The 19,384-nt window shown below is 57.2% G+C and overlaps 1 protein-coding gene across 1 annotated transcript; it reads right to left on the bottom strand.

Annotated features, from left to right (window-relative positions):
• Positions 1-459: 459 nt before the first annotated feature.
• LOC102457859 (scavenger receptor cysteine-rich domain-containing group B protein-like) lies at positions 460-18,742 on the bottom strand. The gene is made up of 4 exons (XM_075915078.1): positions 18,415-18,742; positions 16,612-16,941; positions 2,865-3,161; positions 460-1,722 (listed from the first exon to the last, which is right to left on the bottom strand). Exons 1-4 carry the CDS (start codon positions 18,740-18,742, stop codon positions 1,481-1,483), a joined length of 1,197 nt encoding a protein of 398 aa, XP_075771193.1. The 3' UTR covers positions 460-1,480.
• Between the last annotated feature and the right edge of the window lie 642 nt (positions 18,743-19,384).

Raw genomic sequence — 19,384 nt, 5'->3', positions numbered from 1 at the left:
CAGCAACAGCTAGGGGGTGACTGACAGGTCGGTACAGGCATGACAAAGGAAGAGGACAGGACGTCTGATTGTTCCAGCCTGGTGCAGACCTAGGAGCTACTCTCATACCCCTTGGTGCCATGTGTTCAGAACAGAGAGATAAGGGACACCCTATGGTAGCAGAGGAACAAGATGGGAAGCCGATAGATGAAATCTAGTCTCAGACGACACACACAGCAGCTTGTACCTACACACAGGTTACAAAAAGATGCCATTAGGGGTGTAACTAGGGAAGTCACTTTTTGTGTCAGGGGAGTGTAACAAGGCTGCACGAGGGGCTTCCCAGGGACAGGTGTCGTGTGGAGCCTTTCCCCTGGGCTGTGCTGCTGTTGGCTTAGAGCAATAAACCTGCCTGATACTAAATCTCAGAGGGGTGCTTGTGTTAGTCTGTAACTTTAAAAACAACAAGGGGTTGTAGAGACTGAATTCTAATTTATTATAATAGTAAATGAGAAACAGAGACCGCGGTCCTAGCTCCTGTCCACAGCCCCCCCTCCTCTGCAATTCACTCTGATTATACATGTCACAGCAGTCCAAGTCGGGCCCCTTTGCTCTGAGTGTCTGATTGGGAAACCAACCAGCAGAACTCTCCTGGTCTAGCAAACCTCCCCCAGGATAACTCTCTGTGGGGACACTCTCACTCCAGTGCATGACGGGCTCTGTGCACTTTTACCTCCTGGTGAAAATGGTGTGAATGAACCCTGACCCAGACTCTCCAGTTCTGGAATAAGGGCGTCCCCAGGGGGAGTTATCCCCCCATAACTGCAGGAATTATTTACAGTGTCGTTCCGCTGGTCAGTGTCCTTGTGCAGACAAACTGGCAGGGAGAGACAGTCCCCAGCCAGAAGAGTTCACACAGGGAGAACTTTCAAGAGCGCCTGAGGGACTTAGGAGCACCAGGCAGCGGGCACAGAGCACAGTCCCACCCTTGAGCTCCTCAATCTCTCTGGGGATTTAGAACTGGCCAGATCTGGCAGGTGCAGTTACTAGGGAAGAGGGAAGAGTGGAGCCAATCCCTGCTTAGCTGGAGCTGCCTCCTCCCTGCAGGCAGGCTCCATGCGCAGCTGCAGCAGCTCCTGTCCCAGCCCCGGAGCAGAGGGAGCCCAGCGGAGCAGGGAGCCGGGAGCAGGAGATGATCCAGCAATGAGCAGGGTGGGGATTCAGGGAGGGATGGTGGATTTAGGTAAGCAGGAGAAGAGAACGGGGGGCAGAGCCTGGCAAATGGCAGAGAAGGGGCAGGGCTTTGGGGGTCTGGTTTTCAGCCCAGGGGACGTTGGCGGCACTTGTCAGGGGGCGGGAGGGAGTGAAGGAGGCCGGTGGAGTTACCTGGGCAAAGGAAGTTACCGCAGGGGACTATTGTGCTGCACTGACCAACGGCGTCTCCCCAGCGCCCTGCTCAGAGCTGGTATCTCCCCTGCCACCTCTTTCCCCTCCCTCCTGCTCACAGCCGGTCAATGGGGACTGGGTATCTCCCCCTGCCCCCTCGTTCCCATTCCTCCTGCTCAAAGCCCCATTGCCCCCTCCCCCCAGAAATGCCGACGCTCCCACCACGAGTCTCCTCCAGCCCCGCAGGCTGGGGCAGGCCCCGTTTCTCCAGCACGAAGGTGATGACGGGCCCGGACACCAGGAGCAGCAGGACCAGGGTGCAGCGAGTGGCCCAGACGGCCGGGGACATGGCCGGCCCTGCAATGCAGAAAGAGCCGTGGTGACGTCTGCAAAGCAGTGTGCAGCCCTACAGGGCTGGCACTAGACACAGAGCAGTTGGGGTGTAACAGGCGCTCCTGGAGGCCTCGCTCTAAGGGGGGATCATGCTGCAGGGGGCACGTTCCCCCAAAGTGAGGCCTAAGGGTATGTCTACACTACCCCGATAGCGTTCCACGAGGTGTACCGGTAGTTCGGAATAGGAAGCCTAGTCCGAACTACCTAGTTCGTGCCCTGTGTAGCCGCGCTACACGGGGTTTGAACCAGCGGGGATTTAAAAATGGCGGCTCCCCGCTTATGCAAATGAAGCCCGGGAAATTCAAATCCCGGGCTTCATTTGCAAGTGCGGTATGCATACATTACCCTCCTAGTTCGAACTAGCGGGGTAGTGTAGACATACCCTGGGTGTTGGAGGCCGTTGGGGAGGCTCCTGCCTTTGCCCATCGCAGAGTCACTCTCGCCCCAGTTTGCTCAGGCTGCACCAGGACTCTGCAAAAGCATCATAAGAACCAGAGACATCTCAGACCCTGTCGTCCCTCCACAGAGTGTCTGGCAGCTCCCCGTGGGGTGACCTGCCCTGGGCAGAGGGCAGAACAAGGCCTTGGTGCCAGCTGCCGCAAGGGAATGTATGTGTGGTGTTGGGAAAAACTGTCTAGCGATCAGGGTCGTGAGACACTGGAACAGCTGCCATGGGCGGGCGAGGAATCCCCGTCTGCAGCCGTGACTGAGAACGCGTTGGACAAACCTCTGCCAGGGACTGTGAAGGTTCACTGGGTCCTGCCTCAGCGCAGGGAACTGAGCTTTAGGGACTTCTTGGGGTCCCTTCTCGCCAGGCCTTTCCATGATGCCCCCATGCACCATCTGCCTGGGCCGAGCCTACTGAGCTGAGAGAGGCGGAAAATGGGGGTGAAAGGTTCCCTGGGACACACTTTGAAGGAAGACATTTTGATAGAAAGTTTTCATCTCTGATATTAAAAACTGATGAATTTCAATGTTTAGACTTTCAGGGGATCGTAACTGAACTGTTGCCCCTCCAGCCCCCTTCCCTGTGAACCTGAGTGTCTGGGCAGAGTGCGCACACGCACACACACACACACGCACACACACACGCGCACACCTCTTACCAGTAACACTGAGGAACTGGGCAGAGCTGAGCTGGGATCTGGTCACCCGGCTGTCGCTGCCTTTGATCTCGTACCCACAGGCGTAGCTCCCAGAACTGTTGTTGCTGGTCACCACGTGGTCATAGTCGTACGTGAGCTTCTCCTCCAAGCCCGTCTGGGATGAAACCTCCTCCCCGTCCTTGTAGAAGACAACACGGGTGGCCCGGGCCCAGGAGAACACGGAGCACTGGAGCCGCACGGAGTCTCCCAGCCGGGCCGACGTCTGGTTCAGGAGGAGGGTGGGGGCGGGGAGGGTGCCTGGGAAGGGGAAGAGGTCAGAGCTGTCAGTGGGGCATTGCTGGTGCCTGGTGCTGTCAGTGGGGCAGACGCGTGTCTCAGATGGAGGTTCTGATCTCAGCCCAGCTGGGCAGTCGGGGGGACGAGCTCTCTCCAGGGCCCGGGGCTCCATTCCCTGGGATCAGTGGGGCTACAGAAGAGCCTCAGGGCGCGGTGCCCTAGAACAAGGGGCCCTGGTGCAGGCACCCACTGACCCAGCTGGGGCTGTACGGCCGGGAGAGTCAGCCCCCCAGTGAGGGCAGCCACTGGCTCTTGGGGGCTGTCTAGGGCCCGGGCAACACCTCAGCCTGCCTGAGCATCCCATGCAGTGACGGCCAGTCACCGCCCCAGCGAGTCACCAGCCGACAGCCAAGGCCCTGTGTCCAGGCGTCTCTTCTAACAAGCTCCCTGTCCGTGTGCCCCTCCCATCCCACAATCTGCCAGCTGGCACAGGCGGCTCGGGGGGCAATTCCAGGTCCAGGCTAAGGGAAGGTCCAGAGCGGCAGCAGGGAGTTAATTCCCCTTTCCTGGGAATTACCCCCCCCCACACACACACACTAGTGCGGATGAAGTGCTGGGCAGGGCTGTGCTGGGACCTGATCTCTGGGCGGTCGCTGTCCTTCATTTCATACCCGCAGGAGTAATTCCCACAACTGCCCCAGATCCCGCCTGGTCACTCTGGCAGGTGAGTTTCCCAGCGAGACCGTCTGGGACAAAACCTCCTCCCCGCCCTGACAAGACGATGCGGGTGGCCGGGCCCAGGAGAACACTGGAGCCGCACGGAGTCCCCTGCCTCGGGTGGAGAATGGGGGCAGGCAGAGGGCTGGGGAAGGAGGTGGTAGCTCAGGGTGCAGGCAGTGGGTAGCTAGGGGCAGGGCTCCAATCACTGTACGACTCCGAGGGCAGCATCAGAGCTACCTCCTGCTTTCCCCCCGAATTAGCTCCTTCCTACTCCCCAAGGAACCCCCCTCTGAGCTATTCCCCACATCTGCACCTTGAGCTGTTTTCCAGCTTTTTTATCTCCCCCCACACACCCAGGGATCTGGGGGGGGGGTCTACTGAGGTGAGTGGGCGAAGGCGGCCCTGCCGTCCTGGACACCGTTGTGCAGAGCACGGCAAACCCCACCAGTCCCTAACTGCACATAGAGGAGAAACTATGCCTGAGCCTGCGGCCCCTCCCGGCCCCTCACACCCGCCTCCCCTCGCCCCAGTTCTTTGTGACCCCGGCAGTCTGCATGTTGAGGGGTCTCAGAGAGGAGAGAGGCTGAGAACCCCTGGTGCAGGGTTACTTGGCCCCTGAAGTCGTTCCCTGAGCCCCATGTTTTTCTGTGATTGCTCCATTACCAGCTCTGGTCCCTGGTGCTGCTGCTGGTCTCACAGCTCCAATGCCAGCCCCTCTAGCAGGGGGAGCAGCCTGTGCTGGCTGCCCAGCTCCGTGTTACTTGTAGGAAGGAGCAGAGGCTGAGTCGGGGGCAAAGGGGCTTGGCCGGCGTTATTGTCCACAAAGCCGAGGCCTCGTGCCCATGGGAGCTACCGAGCCACTAACCCGCGTGTGACTGGGGCAAGGGGCCGGTCGGGGCAGCAACCCAGGGCTGGGTCTAGCCTGGCACAAAGGCGCCTCTGCCACGACGTCCCCTTTTCTACACTGGTACAAAGCAGTCGCCTGTCCCACTCCAGATGGTATCACACAGCCCTGCTCACCAGCCTTTCTCCTTGTACCCGCCAGTTCCAATGACCCTCCGTATCCGCTCCCTTCTCATCTGCCTCCGTCCTGAGCAGCGCTCGGTGTCCTCCTGAACCAGCCTTTTCTAGGCCTTTCTGTTTGGGGTTACTGGGCGCCTCTGTGTCCCTGAGCCAGCCTCTCAGGGCAGCAATCAGCTTAACCAGGAGCCCTCTGCGCCGGCCTCCTCCGGTCACAGCCTGTGGGTCACACTGTTAGCTATGCTGGGTGCTCCAGCCAGGCCTGCACATTCCCACGCAGGCCTCTGGGCTAATGTGAATCACCCAGCTCCCAGGGGAGTCCTGGGGACAGGGCAGAACAGAGCATTGGCTGAATCCACTGAGGCCCTGGGGGGCTTGAACAAGGTGCTCTCTGGGGCAGGGCAGGGAATGGAATTTTTCAGGGTGGAAAATGTAAATGGATTCCCACTGACACGTTCAGCAATGAGGTTGGAACTTTTCACCAAAGAACTGGTCACCGGAAAAGCGGGACGGAAGAATATGAGGCTTTGGCTGCTGAAAATTTTCCAACCCCAAAATATTTTGGGGCATTTGGTTTTCTGGTGAAAAACCAACCAGGGTCCAAGAAAGCAGATTCGGCCACAGATGGAGAAATAAATAAAACCCATTGCTCAGCATCTCGCTCGCCAGCGATAAAAGGGCTGGATGTAAAGCTCCCAGCAGGCCCTGGTGCAGGCGTCATTAAGGACGTGTGGTTCCCTCAGAGCCATTGGTGGGTTATCGTACAGCCCGGTCTCTGCCCTAACAACTGGCCATGGGTGAGACGCCGAAACAGGAGATGTAAGGTGACACGCTGCTGCCCTGCTCGGCTGCTCGCTTGTGGTCAGGCCGGGGAGAGCTCACTGCTGGGGGGAGGTGTCTGCACAGGGGACTTTTCAGATATTCCGGGCGCTGCCGGCTCATCCAGTGCTTCCCTCCTGCAAGCCAGGGCAGGAGGACACAGTCTCACCCGCGGGTCTGGCCCAGGAATCCCCCAGAGCCACAGCACCTGGGAGACTCCCAGAGCGGGTCTGGTCCAGACATGCCAGACGGGGGTTGTTGACTCTGCTCCCAAGGCAGCGCCAGCTGTTGCTGTCCCCATGCCGGCCGCCAAGTGACTCTTCCCTTCCCCCTGCAGGAACAGCCCCCGAGCACCCGGATTTCACCCACGGGAACATCGCCCGCCTGGAACTGGCCGTCGTGGTCCTGCTTGTCCTGGGGCTGATCCTGGCTGATCCCAAGGGGGGGTGCCGTAGGTGAGGTGACCCCTTCCCACTTCTGTGCCCCTTGCTGCCCCCCAGGGTAACATGGATCCCACTAACCCACCATCCCTCTGTGCCCCTAGAAGCCTGGATCCAGCCATGAAGAGAAGAGAATCTCTCCAGTAGGCAAGACACTGCTGGCACAAAGCCCCTCTTATATGTGTTCATTTTTTTGATTGTATCACTTTGGTATATATGGTCGTGCCTATTTTCTTCCACAAATTGATCTGAGGAAGTGGGTCTGGCCCACAAAAGCTCATCACCTAATAAACCATCTTGTGCTGCATAGTTATGTCTTTTGTTTCACCTCTTCCCCTAAAGCTTCCCTGCCTTTTAGAGCCCCACCACCTCCACTGCCGACCTGACAGACACACCGCAGGATTGAACCCCTGGTCCCTCAGCACGAGCCCCAGTGCTGGGCGCATTGGGTTCCCCCGGGATCAGTCCCTGGAAGTTGCTGGCGTCTTACTCCCTGGCCCAATTGGGCCGGTCTCTGCCCCGAGCTGGACTGAAGAGTTTGGAGGTGGGGATAAAGGTACGTCTACACTACAGCACTAATTCAAACTAACTTAGTTCGAATTAGTTAATTCGAACTAAGCTAATTCGAATTAGCGCATCCAGACTTAAAACCTAGTTCGAATTAGCGTTTTGCTCATTCGAAGTAGCGCGTCCACACTGATTGGATGCTGGGTTGCATTTAAGGGCAGTTGAAACCGGTTCCGACAGGGCATCAGGTCAGTAGTTGCTTTGTGTGGCTGCTGTCTGAGGCTATCTGAGGCTCGTGCTTAAAGGGACCCCCCTGGACAGCCAGTTCTCAGCTTTTCTGCTTGCTTGCCTACCTCACTGAGGGACAGCAAAGCGTTTTTCTCTGCGCCTGCCTGTGTCGGTGCTTCCCATTGGGGACGCCGCCGCAGTTGGCAACATGGAGCCAGAGCTCACCCTGGGCATGCTGCTCCAGTTTTTGGACTTGCTGCTGCAAGCTTGCCAGCAATGGGTGGAGGCTGACTTGCACCACATGGTGCACATCAGCCTCCTGCCTCTCCCCCGGCCTCCCCGGGGCTCATGGAGGAGCGGCAGCAGCGCCCAGATGCCAGCATGCCCCGCTGCATCTGGCGTCTGGACACCAGCAGCGACTGGTGGGACCGCATTGTCCTGGAGCGCTGGGGAGACAGACAGTGGACCCAGAACTTCAGGATGAAGAAGGACACCTTCCTAGAGCTCTGCTTGTAGCTTGCCCCTGCTCTCCAGTGACGGGACACTTGCATGAGGCCCGCCATCCCCCTCCAGAAGCGGGTGGCCATCGCCCTCTGGAAGCTCTCCACGCCGGACAGCTACCGATCAGTCGGGAACCAGTTCGGCATGGGGAGATCCACCGTCGGAGCAGTGCTCATGCAGGTACGACACCCATCGGCCACTGGGCCGGGAGAGAGGGGGGCTGCACTGAAGGGATGAGCCGCCCCAGGGAAAACATGGGAGAAGGAGGCGAAAGTGCCCTGCACCAGAGGGTTCGGTCTATCCCGGCTGTACTACACACCACCCGAGGGGGTTGTTTTCGGGAGTGGGGTGCAGGGCAGTGCCAGGGAACGAACACTCCCAGCCACCCGGGCGCCCCAGTGATTCGCAGTTTTCTGTGTCCCTCTGCAGGTGGTCAAGGCCATCAACAGGGTGCTGCTCCACAGGGTGGTCCACCTTGCTGACCCGGACACCGTCACCCAGGGGTTTGGCGCCCTCGGCTTCCCCAACTGCGGGGGGGCCATCGACGGGACGCACATCCCCATCCGTGCCCCGGAACACCAGGCCTCCCAGTACATCAAACACAAGGGATACTTCTCCGTGTTCCTGCAGGCCGTGTGTGACCACCGGAGCCAGTTCACGGACATTAATGTGGGCTGGTCTGGCAAGGCACACGTCGCGAGGGTGTTCCGGAACTCCTCCGTGTGCCAGAGGCTGCAGGCCGGGACCTTCTTCCCTGACTGCCACATCAGGGTTGGGGACGTGGACATGCCCGTGTGCCTGGTGGGGGATGCGGCCTACCGCCTACAGCCCTGGTTCATGAAGCCCTACACGGGGCATCTCAACCCCTCCCGCCAGGCCTTCAATGCCAGGCTCACCATGGCCCGCATTGTGATCGAGGGGGCCTTCGGCTGACTGAAAGCCAGATTTAGGTGCCTCCTCACCCGCCTTGACCTGGCCGAGCACAACATCCCTCCCGTGGTGGCAGCATGTTGCGTGCTGCACAATTTGTGTGAGCGAAAGGAAGAGGCTTTCCTGCCAGCCTGGATGGTTGAGGCTGAGTGCATGGTTGGCCACTACCCTCAGTCCTGCACCACCGCTGTCCGGGAAGCCCAGCGGGGGGCCATCCGGATCCAGTAAGCCCTGAGGGAGAGCTTCCAGGTGGAGGAGGAGTACTGAACTCTCCCTGTATGCCCCACTGGGGCCTTCTTCCACCCTCCCCTACTTCCCCTTTCCCTTCCATAACCCCCTTTCCTAATGTCAAATAAACACACCTCTTTTGACAACCAAAATCTCTTTTATTTTACATAACTGGGGTGGGGAGACGTAGAAATGGGGGTGGGATAGGGAAGGGGGAAACCTGGGAGGAGGGAGCTAGAAGGGGAAGGAAGGGGAGGAAGGGAAGGGAAAGCTCAGGCTTGGGGGTCCTGCTGGCTCTCCCGTCTCACAGCACTGTGGGTGCAGTGGCTTCGGGGGGAACTGGATGTGGAGGGTGGGGCAGGACGGACAGGGGGTGCGGAGGAAGCGGGAGGGAGAGCAGGAGGAAGCAGGAGCCTGTCCACCAGGGTCTGGAGGTGACCTCTGAGGGCACGGCCCTGCTCCTCCAGCGCCTCCAAGCTCCGCTGCCCCAGCTGCAGGTCCTCCTGGACCCAGTGCTCCTGGATGTGAATCTGGTGCTCCAGTAGCCAGAGGTGCTACCGCTGGTACTCCTCCATGTTCCTGATATGCCTGCTGGCCCGGGTGCGGATGGCTGTTGCAGGTGGGGTGGTGCACCCTGCAGTCCCAGGTGCTGCAGCTGTGGTGAAACAAGATCAGTGGTCAGTTCTCTCTGGGGACTCGGTGGGTGAAACCCAGCCCCCCTCTGCAACGCCAGGGCCCCTGCATGACACCCAGCTGCTGCTCCATGGTGGGCAAGGCCCAGGCGTATGGTCCCTGGGCTCCCTCTCCCCCCTCGTCCCACATACACATAAGGGGAGCATGATGGAACTCACATGTGGAGTTCTCCTCGGCCTCGGACGACACAGCCGATGTGCTCTGTGGGATGCCTCGGGGGTCCTGGGTCCTGGGAAGACTCCCTGCAGGGTCCTGGCTCTCGGTGTTCTCCTCCTCCGTGTCCAGGACGGGTCCCTCTGCCCCAGGGTCGATCACCACCCGGGGGGCATGGACGGTGTGAGCCCCCAGGATGTGGTCCAAGGCCTCAAAGTGGGGGCAGGTCTCTGGGTTGGCCCCCGGCTGGGAGGCCCGGGAGTAGGACTGCCGCAGGTCCTCGACCTTGCAGCGGACCTGCTCCTGGGTCTGCATGTGGCCTCTGGTGGCCAGGTTGTCTACTATGCGGCTGTAGACGGCAGCATTCCTGTAGCTAGTGCAGAGATCGTGGATGTTGGAGGCTTCCCCCCAAATATTGATGAGGTTCACGATCTCCACACTAGACCAGGCGGGTGCCCGCCTTTTGCGGCCCCGGGCATGCTCCTGGGAGCTACCAGCCTGGTCCTGGGAAGAGGGGGAGGGCTGGGTGGCAGCGGGTGGCTGGCTCATGCCATGCCAGGTGCACGGTCTGCTGGTTAGGTGCTGGCAGGCTTGCAACTGGCACGGGCACTGTAGCCAGACTGTGACCCTTTAAGGGCTCCAGGGCCAGGAGGGGGGCAGAAGAGTTTCCCTGGTTGTGCCCAGAGTGGCCCCTAGGGCAAGCTGGGGAGGGCTAGCCTCCCACTAGTTCGAATTAAGTGGCTACACAGCCCTTAATTCGAACTACTTAATTCGAACTAGGCATTAGTCCTCATAGAATGAGGTTTACCTAGTTTGAATTAAGCGCTCCGCTAGTTTGAATTAAGTTCGAACTAGCGGTTTGCCTGTGTAGCGCCTATCAAAGTTAATTCGAACTAACGTCTGTTAGTTTGAATTAACTTTGTAGTGTAGACATACACTAAGGTCTTGGACCTGGGATGGGGTCGTGGTGCAGGCTCCAAGTAACCTGCCCATCTACTGGAACTTCCATTGGTTGCAGTCCCCAGCCAATGGGAACAGAGTATCACCTCAGAGCATGGGGTGACCCACACAGTGGGGAGGGGATACTCCATCCCTTTCGGCGCATTCCTGCCTTTCCACCCTCCTTCCCTCGCCTTCTTCAAGGGCCCTTCCCAGGAGTGACTCCTTCTCCAGGAGGTGCAGTCACTCCTCTCTCTAGGACAGAGGAGGAGGCTCCTCAGGAGCAGTGGGGTGAGGGATTTATTCACCGTCTTTCCTAATCCCAGAAGCCAAAGGCGGCCTCAGGCCCATCTTGGACCTGTGAGAACTCAATAAGACCCAGCTCTTACCATGTAGGAGGACTTCTTGAACAGATGGACGGATGGACAAACGCTCTCAATTCTACAGTAGATTTCCTTCTCCTTTCTCTCTCTCTGTGGCTACTTCTACACTGGCACCCTTTTCCGGAAATGCTTAAAACGGAACAGTTTTCCGTTATAATTATTTTCCCTTTTTCCGGAAAAGCGGCTCCCCGCTTATGCAAATGAAGCCCGGGAAATTCAAATCCCGGGCTTCATTTGCAAGTGCGGTATGCCTACATTACTCTCCTAGTTCGAATTAGGAGAGTAGTGTAGACATACCCTAAGTGAAGGAGGCCGTTGGGGAGGCTCCTGCCTTTGCCCATCGCAGAGTCACTCTCGCCCCAGTTTGCTCAGGCTGCACCAGGACTCTGTGCAAAAGCCTCATAAGAGCCAGCAACATCCCAGACCCTGTCGTCCCTCCACAGTGTGGCTGGCAGCTCCCCGTGGGGTGACCTGCTCTGGGCAGAGGGCAGCACGAGGCCTTCGTGCCAGCTGCCGCAAGGGAATGTATGTGTGGTGTTGGGAAAAACTGTCTAGCGATCAGGGTCGTGAGACACTGGAACAGCTGCCATGGGCGGGCAAGGAATCCCCTTCTGCAGCCGTGACTGAGAACGCGTTGGACAAACCTCTGCCAGGGACTGTGAAGGTTCACTGGGTCCTGCCTCAGCGCAGGGAATTGAACTTTAGGGACTTCTTGGGGTCCCTTCTCGCCAGGCCTTTCCATGATGCCCCCATTGTCATGTTACTGGATTTTGAAGGGAGCAGCCAGATCACTGCTGCACCCATAGGTGGGGGTGTTGGCCCCCAAAATGGTATAAAAGTGGGCCATGTGGGGTGTTGAATAGAAGCTTATGGTCTGCTAATACTAGATATGCTAGTCATGTGATTGTATAATGTCTGTTTGTGTAGTTAGGAGTCTGTAATCTGTGTAGATACTGAATATTTCTCTGCATGTGGTTGAGCATTGGGCAGAGCCCGGCCTATGGACATGCTAATCAGTGCGGGTATGTCTACACTACCCTCCTAGTTTGAACTAGGAGGGTAATGTAGGCATACCGCACTTGCAAATGAAGCCCGGGATTTGAATTTCCCGGGCTTCATTTGCATAAGCGGGGAGCCGCCATTTTTAAATCCCCGAGGTGTACCGATAGTTAGGAATAGGAACCTAGTCCGAACTACCTAGTTCAAGCCCCATGTAGCCGTGTAGCCGCGGGGATTTAAAAATGGCGGCTCCCCGCTTATGCAAATGAAGCCCGGGAAATTCAAATCCCGGGCTTCATTTGCAAGTGCGGTATGCCTACATTACCCCGCTAGTTCGAACTAGCGGGGTAGCGTAGACATACCCTGAGGCTCTGTGGGACAATGGACCAAGGACACACCTAAAGAATGAGGGCTGACACTTGAGGGCTGCCAGCAGGGAACACAGGAATAAACCAGGTGACCTGCTGCAGTCAAGAAGAGACCAGGAAGGAGGGATAAATAGGCCATGTGGTGGACTCCATCTTAGTCTTCAGCTCAGCACTTCATCCCAGAGACAGCAGTGCAGGGATCGAAGAGCCGGAAAGACCTGTGGACCCATCCTGATTCTAGGATGTGCAACAAGGACTTTTTAGCCAGCAGCTGTAACATCTCTGCTAGAGCCTGCATCGAGGACTGGGAGATTTGATGCATGTAATATACTATCCTTTAACAACCTTACTCTCATGCTTCTCTTTATTGTAATAGCGGTGAGGAGTCCTGTGGCACCTTATAGATTAACTGAAGTATAGGAGCATCTACACATATATTGTAATAATAAACCTTTAGTTGTTAGATGCTAAAGGATTGGCTCAGCGTGATTTGTGGGTAAGGTCCGGAGGGTAAATTGACCAGGGATCTGTGGCTGGTTTCTTGGAACCGGACAGAACTTGTTTGGGGTAGGTAGGATTGGGTTCTAAGACCCCCCACCGGTGTATGAGGCCGACTACGCCACTGTGACGGACCGCAGCGTGTCTGGGCACAGCTGAGGGCGTCCGCTCAGGGTGAATTGCTCAAATCCGGGGCTCCTTACAGCCCCCAGACTGGTGACCTCTCCGAACAGGCCACAAACCAGTCCCACAGAGCGCTTCAGCTGCCTGCCTGAAGCCTCATGAGCAAAACCCCTCCAACACTGTCACGTTACTGGATTTTGAGGGGAGCAGCCAGATTGCTGCTGCACCCATAGGTGGGGGTGTTGGCCCCAGAAAATGGTATAAAGGGGGGCCATGTGGGGTGTTGAATAGAAGCTCACTGTCTGCTAATCCTATGTACGCTGTTTATGTGTTTGTATAATGTCTGTGTGTGCAATTATAAGCATGTACTTTTATGGATACTGAATATTTCCCTGCATGTGGTGGAGCATTGGGCAGGGCCCGGCCTATGGACATGCTAATCAGCAAGGCCCTGTGGGACAATGGCACACAATGGGCCAAGGACACACCTAATGAATGAGTGGTGACTCATACCTAAAGGCTACCAGCAGTGAACACAGGAATAAGCCGGGGACCAGGTGACTTGCAATAGGCAAGAAGAGATGAGGAAGGAGGGATAAATAGGCCATGTGGTGGTCTCCATCTTGTTCTCAGATCAGCACTTCATCCCAGAGGCAGCAGTGCAGGGATCGAAGAGCCGGAAAGACCCGTGAACCCATCCTGATCCTAGGATGTGCAACAAGGACTTTTAAACCAGCAGCTGTAACATCTCTGCTAGAGCCTGCATCGAGGACTGGGAGATTCGATGCATGTAATGTATGATTCTTTAGCAACCTTACTCTCATGCTTTTCTTTCTTGTGATAATAAACCTTTAGATGTTAGATGCTAAAGGATTGGCCCAGCGTGATTTGTGGGCAAGATCCAGAGGGTAAATTGACCAGGGATCTGTGGCTGATTTCTTGGAACCGGACAGAACTTGTTTGGGGTAGGTGGGATTGGGTGCTAGGACCCCCCACCTGTGTATAGGCCCGGGGCCATCTGGGGCACGGATATTGCTGGGGTGTCGGAGGGGTTTTGCTCGGGAGGCTTCAGGCAGGCTGCTGAAGCGCTCTGTGGGACTGGTTTGTGGCCTGTTTGAAGAGGTCACCAGTCTGGGGGCTGTAAGGAGCCCCGGATTTGAGCAATTCGCCCTGAGCGGACGCCCTCAGCTGTGCCCAGACTCGGCCCGGTCCGTCACAGACACCCCAGCAATATCCGTGCCCCAGATGGCCCTGGGCCTCATACACCTGCTGCCTCTGGGATGAAGTGCTGAGCTGAGTACCAAGATGGAGTTGACCACATGGCCTAATTATCCCTCCTTCCTGGTCTCTTCTTGGCTGCAGCAGGTCACCTGGCCAGCAGCCTATCCCTGTGCTCCCTGCTGGCAGCCCTCAGGTGTCAGCCCTCATTCTTTAGGTGTGTCCTTGGCCCATTGAGTGCCATTGTCCCACAGGGCCTCACTGATTAGCATGTCCATAGGCCGGGCTCTGCCCACTGCTCAACCACATGCAGAGAAATATTCAGTATCTACACAGATTACAGACTCCTAACTACACACAGAGACATTATACCATCACATGACTAGTGTACATAGGATTAGCAGACAGTGAGCTTCTATTCAACACCGCACATGGCCCCCTTTTATACCATTTTTGGGGCTAACACCCCCACCTATGGGTACATCAGTGATTTGGCTGCTCCCTCAAAATCCAGTAACGTGACACCCATGCACCATCTGCCTGGGCCGAGCCTACTGAGCTGAGAGAGGCGGAAAATGGGGGGTGAAAGGTTCCCTGGGATACATTTTGAAGGAAGACGTTTTGATAGAAAATTTTCATCTCTGATTTTAAAAACTGGTTAATTTCAATGTTTAGACTTTCAGGGGGTTGTTACTGAACTGTTGTCCCTCCAGCCCCCGTTCCTGTGAATCCGAGTGGCTAGGCAAAGAGTGTGCGTGTGTACACACACTTGCACACACACACACGCACACACACACACCTCTTACCAGTAACACTGAGGAACTGGGCAGAGCTGAGCTGGGATCTGGTCACCCGGCTGTCGCTGCCTTTGATCTCGTACCCACAGGCGTAGCTCCCAGAACTGTTGTTGCTGGTCACCACGTGGTCATAGTCGTACGTGAGCTTCTCCTCCAAGCCCGTCTGGGATGAAACCTCCTCCCCGTCCTTGTAGAAGACAACACGGGTGGCCCGGGCCCAGGAGAACACGGAGCACTGGAGCCGCACGGAGTCTCCCAGCCGGGCCGACGTCTGGTTCAGGAGGAGGGTGGGGGCGGGGAAGGTGCCTGGGAAGGGGAAGAGGTCAGAGCTGTCAGTGGGGCATTGCTGGTGCCTGGTGCTGTCAGTGGGGCAGACGCGTGTCTCAGATGGAGGTTCTGATCTCAGCCCAGCTGGGCAGTCGGGGGGACGAGCTCTCTCCAGGGCCCGGGGCTCCATTCCCTGGGATCAGTGGGGCTACAGAAGAGCCTCAGGGCTGACTAGTGCGCGGTGCCCTAGAACAAGGGGCCCTGGTGCAGGCACCCACTGACCCAGCTGGGGCTGTACGGCCGGGAGAGTCAGCCCCCCAGTGAGGGCAGCCACTGGCTCTTGGGGGCTGTCTAGGGCCCGGGCAACACCTCAGCCTGCCTGAGCATCCCATGCAGTGACGGCCAGTCACCGCCCCAGCGAGTCACCAGCCGACAGCCAAGGCCCTGTGTCCAGGCGTCTCTTCTAACAAGCTCCCTGTCCGTGTGCCCCTCCCATCCCACAATCTGCCAGCTGGCACAGGCGGCTCGGGGGGCAATTCCAGGTCCAGGCTAAGGGAAGGTCCGGAGCGGCAGCAGGGAGTTAATTCCCCTTTCCTGGGAATTACCAGACACACATACACACACACACACACACACACACACACACACACACACACACACACTAGTGCAGATGAAGTGCTGGGCAGGGCTGTGCTGGGACCTGATCTCTGGGCGGTCGCTGTCCTTCATTTCATACCCGCAGGAGTAATTCCCACAGCAGCCCCAGATCCCGCCTGGTCACTCTGGCAGGTGAGTTTCCCAGCGAGACCGTCTGGGACAAAACCTCCTCCCCGCCCTGACAGAAGACGATGCGGGTGGCCGGGCCCAGGAGAACACTGGAGCCGCACGGAGTCCCCTGCCTCGGGTGGAGAATGGGGGCAGGCAGAGGGCTGGGGAAGGAGGTGGTAGCTCAGGGTGCAGGCAGTGGGTAGCGAGGGGCAGGGCTCCAATCACTGTACGACTCCGAGGGCAGCAGCTGACCTTGGGCAAGGGAGTCACCTGATGGGGAGGGACATGAACAGGCACTGGGAGGAGACAAACGGTTCCTCGCTGTCTCCTCGCTGTTGTTATTTGATGTGTGTTGTTCATGCCTATTCCAACAGCGGCCCAGTGGCCCCTCTGTCCGAGCGGCCGGTAAGAAGGAAGTGAGAGGGTGGAGACCTTGGAGGTGCAACCGGAGGGGGTGACCGGACCGACCCGACACCTAGCGCTAGGAGGCAATCTGGCTACTGGCTGCACAAGGGCACCTGACAGGAATGGACCCGGGGGGGGGGGGGCAGACGTTTGACGTCCCAAACCAGGCTGTTTGCCCCACTCCCCGCAAAGCGTCTGATCAGAAGCCCAACGTACTCCCCAGTGGTGAAAATCAGGGTATGCTTAAAGAGCTGTGTCACATGGAAATAACCCATCAGGGAGGGAGAGAGACAGGGCTCTCCACTCAAGAGCAGCGATGGCTCAGGAGCTGTAAATCTGCCTTTGGGGGCCCTGGCTGGATGCAGAGGGGGAATACTGATGAGACTGCCCTGAACTGTGACAGAACCAACAGCCACTCCTGCAGCTTAATGTTGTGCCCTGTAGGAGGTGACATAGATGAGGGTTACCTGAGCACACGGCACTCGCATCTTCTCCGTGGTTACAGTTACTGTCTCCCCAGGGCCGTGCCGTGCATTCGGAGAGGGCAGCTTCTGTCCCCGTGCAGTTAACGTCATCCAGCCAGATACACCCAGAGCCTTGTCCAAACTGAGCCACCCCTGGGGCTGACAGTGCCGTCCCACAGCCCAGCTGCCTGCACACGACTCCAGCATCGATTAAGTCCCAGTCGTCATCACAGACGGTCCCCCACTGCTGGTCGTGTAGCACCTCGATTCTCCCGGCGCAGTGACTCGGGCCGTTCACGAGCCGGAGCGGAATCTCCGATAGAGGGGTTGAATCTAAGAACACCGAAAGGAAGAGACGCTCAGATTCCTGTGCATCAGATCTGAAAGAACGCCGGGGAAAGAAGTGTTTCCCGCTGATGCATTTTGCACCGTCTTGGCTGTGAGGTGGATACGGGTTACTTGAGCAACCAACACTGGCATCTTCTCCATCGTTACAGGGTTAGAGACGCAAGGGGAAATGAGGGGAGACGATGTTCTTGAACAAGGGCTGGTTTAGGAGCATGTCCCTGGAAACCTTGATTATCATGAGCATCTATAGCATCATTCTTACTCTAAATGCACCTAGTGGGGTCTTTGCCCATACACAGCCCCATTCTAGTGTTATGAGTCAGCAGGGTCTGGGATGGCTCAGATAGCAAAACATCTTTCACAGCTCCAGTCCACACCCGCTACTCCATACGGTCATCCTCACTGGATGGCAGGGCTCACCCACAAGGAAGACATCCCCTCCTTCACTCAGTCATCCTCCCCGAGGCCTGCATGAGGGTAGTGCTGGTGCCACAGGGAGGCTTTGGAGACTGTGACCCATGGCCAGACTGGGTTAAACATGCCACAGGAGAAATGAGCCACTTTCGACCTTAAGGGACAGACTGGTAGGGAATGTGGGTGTATTTGTGTCTTTCCATGCACATTGTCAGAGGAGAACTGTAGAATCAAATGGATCCCGTCTACACCGTATTCATCTTTGCTTAAAGTGTATGGCAAATCATCTGTGAATGGCTGTCTCTTACGTCACCCGAATCCCTGTAGCTAATTCCTGGTCATGCTGGGGAGAAAGAACTTTTTGGAAGGATCCAGGACTGAATGGTGGAGAGGCTGCTGGAAAACTCCACAAAGACCTGATCCTTTTTACTTTATATCTGATTTACGCTTTATCTGGGAAAGTTTTAAGCCATGGATAGGAGATCTCCTGGCCTGTCTGCATCCCTCTTGAATGATCAACACTCGACTATAATCTATAGGCTAATTCTGTACCTACTTTTTTGCACCTCCAAAGCTCAACATCTCAGATGGCTGCCCTGGGAGCTGGTCACAGAGACGCCAGTGACTCAGAGCAGAGAGGTCTATCGCTGGATGTCTGCCTCCTCCCAGGACAGGGACCAGCACCATTCTGGGGCGCAGAGGTCGCTACAGATTCTACGATGACAGCACCCCGGGTAACCCAAGCCTGAAGCGCTCATCTTCATAATGAAGGCATTTGCTAAGAAAGAGCTGAGCTGGCTGCCAACTTAACCATTGGCAGTGATGCTGTAATGAGTGTCTGCAGAGATAGAGGCTAGCCTAACGAGCCAGTCTCCCTTGGTGGTGAAAATCATGGTGTACATGGGGGAGAGGGGCCTTGTGACATGGAAATAGCCCAGCCAAGAGGGAGAAAGAGACAGGGCTCAGAGCCGGAAGCCTGCCTTTGGGGCCTTTGCTGGACACGGACAGGGACTACTGGTGAGAGGTGACATAGATGAGAGTTACCTGAGCACACGGCACTCGCATCTTCTCCATGGTTACAGTTATTGTCTCCCCAGGGCCGTGCCGTGCATTCGGAGAGGGCAGCTTCTGTCCCCTTGCAGTTAATGTCATCCAGCCAGATACGCTCAGAGCCTTGTCCAAACTGAGCCGCCCCTGGGGCTGATAGCACCGTCCCACAGCCCAGCTGCCTGCACACGACTCCAGCATCGGTTAAGTCCCAGTCGTCATCACAGACGGTCCCCCACTGCTGATCGTGTAGCACTTCCACTCTCCCAGCACAGCAACTCGAGCCGTTCGCCAGCCGGAGCGGAATCTCCGAGTCTGTGAACATCCAAAGGAAGAGATGCTCAGAGAGAGAATCCTGTGCATGAGATCCGAAAGCACACTGGGGACAGAAGTGCCTCCCTGCGATGGATCTTGTACCACGGTTGCGAGATGGAGAAGTGTTGCCTGAGTAACCCACACTGGCATCTCTTCCATTGTTACAGTGTTAGGGGCTCCGTGGTAAGTTAGCTGAGGCTCCATAGTTAAGCAAGTAGTGGTTTCAGAGTCTGTCTCTGGACTCACTGGCCTAAAGTTTCAAGTGTTCATGCGCCCCAGCAGGGTCAGTCTGGCTGCAAACACGTGTCCTCCGAGCCCTTATTGAGCTCTGCCTGCACACTGGGGTATGGGGATCACCAGCAGGGCTGGCTCGAGCTATTCCTGCGCCCCGGGCAGCGGGCGCACGACGCATGCGCGGCACCACCCCCCGGCGTGCCGAGCACCTTACAGCTGCAATCGGGAACAGCTGTCAGGGGCGCCGTGCACCTGGCCGTGTGGTGCCTGAGTGCAGCTGTAAGGGGCGCCACACGGCCAGGTGCACGGAGCCCCTAACAGCTGCTATCAGGCACCTCCCATAGGTTGCCACCCCGGGCAGCTACCGGGCTAGCCCCTCCCTTAATCTGGCCCTGATCACCAGCAACACAGAAGGGAT

This window comes from Pelodiscus sinensis, unplaced genomic scaffold, assembly GCF_049634645.1.
Source record: "Pelodiscus sinensis isolate JC-2024 unplaced genomic scaffold, ASM4963464v1 ctg34, whole genome shotgun sequence".
Taxonomy (NCBI): domain Eukaryota; kingdom Metazoa; phylum Chordata; order Testudines; family Trionychidae; genus Pelodiscus; species Pelodiscus sinensis.
Note: the sequence above shows the minus strand (reverse complement) of the source record. Positions and strands in the feature narration are given on the sequence as shown.